The sequence below is a fragment of the Tympanuchus pallidicinctus genome, unplaced genomic scaffold, assembly GCF_026119805.1.
Source record: "Tympanuchus pallidicinctus isolate F22 unplaced genomic scaffold, pur_lepc_1.0 scaffold1, whole genome shotgun sequence".
NCBI classification, from domain to species: Eukaryota; Metazoa; Chordata; class Aves; order Galliformes; family Phasianidae; genus Tympanuchus; species Tympanuchus pallidicinctus.
In genome coordinates this window covers 103,392,355-103,402,795 of record NW_026294618.1, presented here as the reverse complement: position 1 = coordinate 103,402,795, position 10,441 = coordinate 103,392,355, and the positions used below count along the sequence as shown (strand labels likewise).

Genomic DNA, 10,441 nt, shown 5'->3' with positions numbered 1-10,441 from the left:
ACATTTCTTAAATTCAGGTTTGATTTTGATTGGGTTTGTACATTCAACCAAAATTTGTACAATCACTGTGTAATCTTGCTCAAATTAGAGAAGGAAAATCCAACAAAACCGATTGAGATCTGATTCAGGAATGATTCATCCAAAGCTACCATTGCTTTTATTTTGTACAGTATCCATTTCACTTGGTTTATATTTGCTTTATTTAAAAAATAAGAATAAAAATACAGGAAAGTCAAAAGGGCAATGAAGAAATTTGTAAGACTTTCATTATTTTTCCACACACGTACAAAAATACAATGCTATACTATCCAAGATCGTGAAAAGGCAAGCACAAGATAATGTCAAAAAGTCCAAGACAGTTTAAAATAAACTATGGGGAAGTCCAAATGAAAGATACTGAAGTCCCCCTTCCTCCATAAAAGTTTAAATACAGTACAATACTCACCATGTCAAGTCATCAGCAATGTTTCAAGCAATTGCAAAGGAACTAAGGGGTCTAAGTGTCAGTATGAGGTTATATGTATTAAACCTTCATGACATTCAGGGAAATTTGCCCAATGCTACTGCAAATACTACAAACAATTATACAGTACTGAGCTCAAGCGACACAACAGTGCAGTGGCATTCTGAATTCAAACATCCTGTCCTTTTATAACCTAACAATCAGGAAAGGGATACTGTTCCAAATTAAGAATCATGAGAAAACAAGGAAGAAACATTCACAACAACATACCTTTCAATCAAGGAAAAGGCTATGCCCAATCTGAAAAAAATCACTTTCATTCCAAGATAGCAAAATAAATTGCTTTCTCTATTAGCCATTAATCTTGCTGTGAACTCAAATTTCTAATTATGCAGCTAAACATTAAGAAATTTAATTACAGGGCATGCCATAATTTAAGACAACCACTTAATTCTGACAAATTATGACCTACCTCATACTTCAACTTGCGCTGAATGGTGCCATTATTAAGCCTCTCATTATCCTAAGAACAAAAAAAGGTACAGGTGATTATTAAATAAAGCATCTTTCTTGTGTTAGTTCATTTTAAGTACTTATAAGAAGACATTTTTTAACAGCCCAAAATAACTGTTTTCTTATTTATATTTATTAAATCACTGGCACAGAAGTCAACCAAATCATTCCTCAGAAGAATCAGATTATCAATTTTTAAATCAGCATATGTTTGCAAGTACAAACAGCTCCTGATCTTCCAGGAGAAACTTTATCAATGTATTTCAAAGGCATAACATGAAAATTTTGATTCAATTCTATCTGCAATCTTCTTACGGCCATTCACACAATCTTCCCTGCAAAAAACTGAAATAAAACAAAATACAGTCACCAGAAAACAAAAACCAGCAAGACCTAAAACGAATAGCCCTGATTTATTTATATATCAATGGTATATTAGAGTTGATGCAGGAAAACATGAAAATTATTGACCAAAAATAATTACTTTGTGTGCGCACATGCTGCACTGAAGGTCAGGATTTCTTACCCTTCTTTGCTCACCTTTAAACTTTCTGTAGACCAGAACAGGCTACCATCATTATCCTCAGCTTTATGATGGATCTTTTGGAGCCTTCTCTGAACTTCTTGTTCAATAAAGGCATTTATCCTGCAGGATACAAGTAAGAAAAGAAAAGTAGCATATCCTTAGACAAAACCTGAGACAGGCGCTCTGAAACACTTACAAAGCCAACTGCACAACTCTAAACTGGCAGGCTTAATGTTAGACAAGCTTTATCTCTCCTTAACCAACATAGATTTTTTGAGCAAGTGTTCATTTAACAGCCAATGGTTTACGGTTTTAACAATTAGTTATCACAACTACACAGTTCAATGGACCACAGGTTATGTCACCACTTTGCATCTGTGTCTACATACAACTGGCAATGAGGACAAGGGAGATGAAGAAACAGAGGCTGAGGTTGTATCTTTATCACTCAATGCTTTGCTTTTATAGGTAACTCATGCTACGAAATGTGTGTGGTCTTTGAAGAGAAAGAACATTCCAAGAGGTATTAATGACTGTAAGTATAAGAATAAAAAGAACATAAAAAGGAAGGAATAGATTTAAAAATAGTAATAGAGGGCAACTGTCCTGTTAAGAAGGCTTAATGTAATTTCACTTGTTTTGTTGCTTTTAGTGCATATAAAGCAATATCATACAGGCAATAACTGTACGTGCAAAACCAATTTCAGCTTAGAGTTTCACAAACCTGTATTCAAAAAATAAAATGGCATAAGAGCAACAAATAAGTCTGTTGGTTTTTTTTAAAGCACAGCAAATTTATTTCCAGACTCTTCTTTAAGTACAGTTACATTATTTAATTACAGTCCAATGCTGGCAGGACAATCTTACAAAGTATTTATTTTCTACTCCATTTATATCAAAACACTGCGGAAATCCAGGTTACCTACCTGTCATCAACCAGTGGAGAAAGGGGTGGCTGTGGCTTTGTTGGGCTTGTTGGGGAGTTGCTATGGGACACTCTCTCCTCTGATGTTCCATGATTTCCTTTCTGACCAGCATCACCCTCGTATATTTTTTGCTTCAGTTGCTGAATTTCCTGGTCCAGGCTACAAAGAAAATCTAAAATGTAATTTGGGTTGTCTGTTTTAAGGTGTCATTGCTGCCCACAGTTCTTGTAATTACACTGCAATCCATGTATGCAAGATCTTAGTTATAAATATTTGTGAAGATATGAGCATACTAATTGTTCTTTAGGCAAATTTAGATAGGAAAGTAGGGATGGCTCAATAACAGATTACCACAGCAAAGCTAAACTAAATAAAACAACACCAAAGTCTTTCAGTGATATCTACCTCAGTGCATTTAATATTAATTCAGGAAGACTAAATCTATCTATTAGGGTAATTTGAATAAGCTTTCCCTCATTACAGAACTTTATTGAAGATCTCAGTTATTCACGTTCTAGTGTAAAGTAAATGAATACATGGGGAAATAAGCTGAGGTATCTCAAAATATAGCAGTAATCCCAAAAACAAAGACAACCTAAAACAGCAATGAGGCAGGACACATTTGCTGAGAAAATCTTAATAACTGTATGTTATATACATAAATCTTCTATTTTTTCAGTTATTCCTCCTGTCTGCACGCATATACAGTTGAAAATTTACCAAATAAAGCCTATAATTGATTTCAAATTGTTTATAAATCATCTTTTGAAACGGAGAACACCTCACTTTCTCTAACCATAGAATAAATATCGTATCAGCCAGATTTATGCACAGAATAGAATATATAAAATCAGACACAGTAGTTTAGACTGAAACTGCCTGAGGCATCCAGTATGAAACAAGGACTTCTTGCAATATTTATCACCTTGTCAAACTATTTTAACAAAGTAATCTGCAGAACATGATATTCACTTAAAATGTGGCCAACATTAGATTAGTAATACAGTAATAAACTTCCCCATTGCCCTTACAGCTTTTGTCTCTGAAGTTAATTGTTTTTCTCAGGTTTACTCAAAAATTACAGAGTAAAACAAAAGTTCTTGCAAAAGGAAGGGGAATAATCCAAAGCAAGGATTCTAGCACCTCAACTGCAGTTGCGTGTATCCAGATTGAAGCATAATGCTACAACTATTTTATCCCTCCCTGAAGGTTAGTACAGAAAACTGAAGAGAGCACAAATGCTGAGGGGCTCAGGCAGGAGTAAAGCAGGCTGAATTGTTACTTCATTTTTTGAGTACTTTATGCAGCACAGCCAGAAACCATCTGTTTCTTATGATTAGCAGGAAAACAATCTTGCATCCTGCAGGAAAGTGGATGGGAGATGGCTGATGGATACGGGGGAGTGCTTGCATCTATGGAAAATCAATTTAACCACAAAAATCAGAATTATATTAAGGGAATATATCTTATCCCCCAATTTGTAAACATCCTCCTATCAAAAGATATCATTTCCTATAGCTATACGCTTATCCAGCTGTGTGATGCATCTGCCAATGATCTGCTCCTTGCCCCTTCTGAGCAATGCATCCCACTGCCTCAGAGGTTATATGACGCTCATTCTATTGCTCTAAATCCCTGCTAATAAAGACAAAGCTCACATGAGATATTCCAGCACAAATTCACTTCAAATTATCATCTGAGGGGTTACCCCTGTAGGTGAGTGAGATTCTGAGCTAACATTATTCAAACTGGAAATTTCATCCAGTTAGGATGGACCTAGGTTAATATAACATTTCAAATGAACACTGGATTTACACATTTTTAGATAGTTAGCACTATCTCTTCTTCCAGAGCACAGCATCACAAAATGCCTCCTGGATTAAAATAAGAAACGCACGCAATTCAAGTGCCCAGGACATCACAATTTACACTGTGCAGTGTAAACTCAGACATTCGTGCATTATGTTTATAGAAGTAGGCTGAAATATTTAACGATTCTCTTAACATTTTCTTTTGCCACATCATTCACAAGAATGCAGCTCTCCCTGTGAGCAGATAAACGACATTCTGCACTAAGCTATTCAGGGCCCTGGGGCACTCACTGAAAGACTACAAAGTTGTATTTAGTTTGTGCAAAAGGATTTTAAAGTAAACAAGGGAAAAAAATAAATCTTTTTACTTCTGAGGAATCCTTTTCCAGCTTCATTCTTCTAGCTGACGATATGTTTTTTTCCACTTACCACACAACCCAGCAATCTCTTGAGGGCTAACTAAGAAGCCACCTATTTTTCTGGAAGCTCCAGCTGCTTATAGATGGCTTTATTCAAGTGAGATGCTCAGTGCAGAAAGCTAGATTACATGTTCTTCAAGACAATTACAAAACATAAAGGCAAACATCTATGACAGAATGATAACTCAGTATTGAAAACGTCTAACTAAAAGCCATACAATGCAGCTTTAAATGTTGAAAAAGTGCTCTCTATGCAGGGTGTAGAAAGGAACTATTATCTCCTGATAACAGTTTAAAAGAAATGAGATACAGAAGAGCTCATGGATTTGGCTACAGATAGGTATTTTTTTCTGATTTTTCTCATTGAGCATCTGCTTTGAAGTGCTTGCAAAAGAAGAATCCCATAATCACTATAAAATTTAAAAATCAAACCACAAATTCTACCTCATGAAAAACAGAATCATTTTTTTCCACCAGTAATGACAGGTTTTCAAGCTGCAGCATTAGCAAATCAGACAATATGTTTTAAAATGCTCATTTTGCCTTTTTCCAGACTGCATGGATTGAGTCCACCAATCCCAGGGGATTTTTTCTTTGGCCAAAAATTAAATTAAAAATTCTTCCTTTCCTTCTGCAAAGGAAGAACCCTCTTTACCTGAATCACTTTCCTCTGAGCCTTCTACACTTGGCATGAATGCTACAGTACAGCTCCAAATATCGTGTGTACATAAAAGTGTGCAGAAGGGTGCAGACAATGTTTCTGTACCTAAAAGGGTTTGCCATCACATAGGGCTGGATGCAAGCATCTGAATTTTACACTGATATATGGCAGACTACTTTGCTTAGTCCTAAAGCCAGTAACAAAAAATTAAACATCCCACTGGTTTACTTGGATTAACTGAAAAGCAATGTGCAACCTCAGTCGTGAGCAAACTACTTAAAATTAGAAGCTCAAACAGTGAGACACACAACAAACTGTCCCCTCAAAATCCAAGGCATAAAATGACTCACTTTCAGTGAACTACAGGCTCTAAATATTGATGCTATCCTAACACTTACCGCTCCCGGTCTTGTTCAAGGGCTTTTTGCTCAGCTTCCAGACTCGCCTGCAGGCCAGCCTGCTCACTGCAGCTGTTGTTCAATGTGGCAAGCTTCTGCTTCTGCTCTTCAATTTCAAAGTCTATTGTAGAACGACGTTGCAAAGCAGAGTGCCTTCTTTCTAACTTAGCTACAGCTTGTTCCAATGCCTCTCTCTGCTGTTTTTCCCTTGATTCAAGGATTTCTTTTTCCTTCTTCCGAACTTTTTCTTCCTGCCGAGCTACATTGGCTGTGAATTCAAATGTTTCCTGAAGCTGCTGCAACTGATTTGTGCTAGCTCTATATTGTGCAAGCTGCTCTTCTTTATCTTCTATTTCTTTCTCTATTTGATACAGAGTATTATCTAATCCTAACAAGCCTCTATCAAGGACTTCAGAGGCTCTTTGCTTTTCTTCCAGCAGAGCTGGCAAATGATTACTCTTCAGGTACTCAAACTGGCGTACTTTAGATTGAAGCCTGTATTCCGCTGGCTTTATCATGTCAAATTCTTCAGCCTTGAGCACAGCATCCCCGAAGTTTTCATCATCCTTCTTGAGATTTACATGTTCTTCCTCAACAAGTTTTAAATGCTCCAGAGTTTCTCTTTCACGTGCTATTTCCTCCTCTAGGTGATTCAGTTGTTGAACCAAATCTTTTTCCAGTATAGTCAACTGTTCTAGCTGTTTCTTTTTAAACTCTATAAAGCTATGCTGGGCTTTTTCTAACTCTTCACAGTTTTCCTCACCTTCAGATCGGGCTTCTTTGACTTTCAAAAGAGATTCCCTGATATCTTCAAGATCTCTCTTCTCTTCTTCGACTCTTTGTACGTCGCCTCTCTTGAGGAGCTGTATCATGACCTGTTTCTCTCGAAGCTGCTCCTCTAGATGAGCCACAAGCATCATCTGCTCCCTTTCTTGTTCTTCAATTCTCTTTTTTTCTGATTCCAGCTTGATTTCCTGTTCATCCTTCTCCTTTTTAAGTTTTTCCAGTTCTCGGAAAATCTGCATTTTTTCTGCTTTTTCTTTATGATTAAGTTCCTGTAGGCGCTGCAATTCCTCTTTGACACGGGCAAAAATTTCCTCCTGCTGCTTCTTCTTTTGAAGTTCTATCTCCTGTTGTTCCCTCAATCTCTCTTCTTCGAATTTCTCTTTTTCAGCCAGCAAATCCTTCAACCTGCTCTCAATGTGAACACTTCTGCGCTTCAGACTCTCCTCCTGTTTTCGAATTTGCAGCTGTACTATTTCTGTTTCCTTGCGCTGGGACTCTACTTCTTGTTGCATTCTTACAAGCTCTGCTTTGTCAGATCTTTGTTTTTCCTCCATCTCTTCTATCTGTTTCCTACAAGAAAACATTTACATGAAACATATCTACCTTTTTTTTTTTTACGAGGGTGGATAGGGATAGGTCAAGGGGGAATGGTTTAAACTGAGACAAGGGAGGTTTAGGTTAGATATGAGGAGGACGTTTTTCACCCCGAGGGTGGTGATGCACTGGCACAGGTTGCCCAAGGAGGCTGTGGATGCCCCATCCCTGCAGGCATTCAAGGCCAGGCTGGATGTGGCTCTGGGCAGCCTGGTCTGCTGGTTGGTGAGCCTGCACACAGCAGGGGGGTTAAAACTAGATGAGCATTGTGGTCCTTTTCAACTCAGGCCATTCTGTGATTCCATGACAACAAAACCCTAGGCAGTTAAAAATGTTTAGATAGGGATCACTTTTTTTTTTCTTCCTTTTAAATAATTTTGTTTTGCTACAGGCTAAAATCTTGTACTCCTTGGAAATGAATGAATACTTGAGACAAATAGTACAGATTTCAACATGCACAGCCGTAGATATATGAAACTATAAGAAAACATATTAGATAGCATTTACGTGGAATACTATTAGACTGTTAGCTCTATCCTAGCCAGTAAAAATACTGATGGAATACACTGCACAGTGAAGAGTAAGCATATGTATTTACACACTTATTTTCATACAGACAACATTTAACCAAAGGACTTTATTTGCTATTTTCCTCACCAAATTGGATTCAGTAGTTGAACAGAAACCGTGCCTTCTCTTTTAGTGAACCCAACAGAATGACTGATAAACAGGAATATAAGCTAAGGAACAGATGCAGTTGGAATAACTTTAAGATAAATCACGTCCCATGCAATAACCCATTTAAAGTTTCTAGTGAGTTCCAAGTGAGATTTGAAGAACTGAGACTTTAGAAATTAAAGCTCATGCATAAGCTGAACTCAAGGCCTACCAACATAACTAAGAGGATAAGTATCAGTGATTCTATGTCTCCTAATTGTTCTGAGATTGGGTTTGAGGCTTTTTGGTGTTGACATTTATTTTGGTTTTTAGCTTAACTTATTCTAACTATCTAAACAGCTCTTTCAAAACCCAGCAAACAATTTAGAAAGAGTCTTTCAGCTTTTGAGTCTAATCAGTGCTGTGATCTCCAACAAGATGAAATCTATTACTTTTAAAAGCCTAGCAGGTATGATGAATCTGATCAACCAGGTCAGTTCTCCAGTTGACAATACTTCCTTTTGTGTTTTAAATCATGTTCTGGTAAGTATTAATAATATGCACATATCATTACTACAGCTGCTTAGTATTTACTTTGCTACAGTGAAGCTTGTCTATCTGGTTATTAATCAGTGAGAATCTACAGTACTCCAACTAAAGTTTTATAAAGGGGAAAAAACAATTAACAAGACACAAATATTTGTAACAGCATCCTCTACTTACCAACACTGTGATTCAAAACTGATGATTTAAATGAGCCCATGATGTATGTGTGCATACATATATACAAACACATAGACACAAAGACCAGAGAATGATGTTACCTTTTGCTTTCTAATTTTTCAAGTTCCTCTCGTTGTTGTCTTTCAAATTCCAGTCTGATTAAAAAATAGACATATATATTAGAAAAAGAATATACAGTGCACTTCACAGTGTCTGCTTAAAAGATTGTAATAATGATGTGAATGAAAAAAGTTTTATGAACTACTTTCTACAATAAAAGAAAATATTTCCTTCATTAGAGTTACAAATTAGATATCATGCTGTCAGACACTTGAGAACAAACAGAAAAATGAATTCCTAAGAGAAAAGAAAAAAATCTATTTAAAAAGTAAAGACAAAAAACCAGAAATGATTAGGATAGCCTCTGTAAGTTAACTACATGCGGACATGGCAATCAATAGATAGGAATTGAATTTCTCTACCTTAAACAGATCGGTCCTTTCACAGGGAAAAGACTGCCATGGGAGGTAGGGGGAAACAGAGCAATCAATTAAGAGAGGAATTGATAGAAAAAAACCACAACAGCAGTATAGAATATTTTAACATCGCCAACGGTTTGTTTTATTAGAGGTTAAGTAGGTTAGATCTGTGGAACAGTCAATTACATCACAATTCAAAGTAAAATTTACATAGTGATTCTTTCTGAACATGTTTTACAAGTGCCAATGGCTGTTAATCGATCTGGTAATCCTATGGTTTATTAGCTTGGCCTGCTCTGAGAAGTGAAAGAGCTCTGAAATGGTGCTACTGCATGCTCGTGGTTCTGCCTCTTCCTCCCAATAGAAACAACACATTGCTGTGATGCCATCAGTGAGGCTGAAAAAGCACGATCCTGCAAAGTGAAACGCTCCAGCACAGAACACAACGCAAACTTCTTTACCTCAAATATTTTGAGACTTCAGTGTGCTTAGTTTGATACGGTTCTGAGTAATGATGAGGAGGTATTTTCTGTCACTTTTAATATCGGCCGTTATTACAGTAGTACAGAAGTCTCCCTCTTATTTTAATTTCCTCTAACAGATTTATATTCTTTAAGGCAGTCTTCCAAAATAAATATTTTCTGTGCTTTTTTACAGCGTAAAGAGCCTAAATGTGGGCTGAAATATTCAACTAAACACACAAATCTCCAGTTATTCCAGACCTCTGACAGCTTTAGCAGTTTGCAGGTGAGATGGTTCATTAACACTGAAAAAAATGCAAGATTGCACCATGAGCTAACTTGAATTATTAGTGGAACTGCAATTTAAGACGTCATGACTGCAATTAAATAGGCAGGTGTTTTAGAACTATGGTATATTTAATATTTCTTTCCAAACTCATGAAATTACCCGTGGCAAAAAGGAACTGCCCTTGGAAACATGCAAAAAAATACACTGCTAACGTAATGTTTAGAAAACAACTCAAGTAAACCATGATTCCACAATGCTCAAAAAGCATCATTCTGACCACTGGATTAGTGAAGAAATATCAGTTTTAAAAACACCACTTTTTCCCATCTCTCACAAACTTATATTAAAAATGCCTTCTGCAATGCCTAAGAGACTTGCAAATATAGATTTCTATACGCAGCTCCAGACATTCAGAGCTTTCTAATCGATGTTTCACCAGGAGCTCTTTCACCTTTACACTAAGAGTACATCTGGGATGGACATTGTAGGCACTATCTTAATGACAGAGCACAAGAAGAGATGAGAACTGAAGTATTTTTAAATCCATCACAATTCCTGTAGCAGCAATGCAAAATCCACAAAGTTATGCAAAAAAAAAAAAAAGGCAGGACAAGAAGCAATCTCAACAGATCTTCAGAAGGCAAAAGCCCTATCCATTGGTTAATAACTTTTTTTTTAATATGACAGTTGAAAATCCCTCTGTTTTGCTCCAGTCTGCCTCCAGAATTCATTGCT

At 36.7% G+C, this 10,441-nt stretch overlaps 1 protein-coding gene across 7 annotated transcripts in view; it reads right to left on the bottom strand.

Moving 5' to 3' along the window:
* KIF16B (kinesin family member 16B) overlaps positions 1-10,441 on the bottom strand; it is a 133,949-nt gene that overhangs the window by 52,625 nt on the left and 70,883 nt on the right. For 5 of the 7 annotated variants that reach the window (XM_052676623.1, XM_052676239.1, XM_052676499.1 and 2 more), the window contains 6 exons: positions 8,960-8,992; positions 8,579-8,632; positions 5,718-7,073; positions 2,429-2,587; positions 1,517-1,622; positions 936-986 (listed from right to left, as the gene is read on the bottom strand). In XM_052676623.1, the coding sequence (XP_052532583.1) occupies positions 936-986; positions 1,517-1,622; positions 2,429-2,587; positions 5,718-7,073; positions 8,579-8,632; positions 8,960-8,992 (1,759 nt within the window). The remainder of the gene's footprint in view (positions 1-935; positions 987-1,516; positions 1,623-2,428; positions 2,588-5,717; positions 7,074-8,578; positions 8,633-8,959; positions 8,993-10,441) is intronic. The other 2 variants (XM_052676330.1, XM_052676551.1) reach the window with 1 other exon arrangement.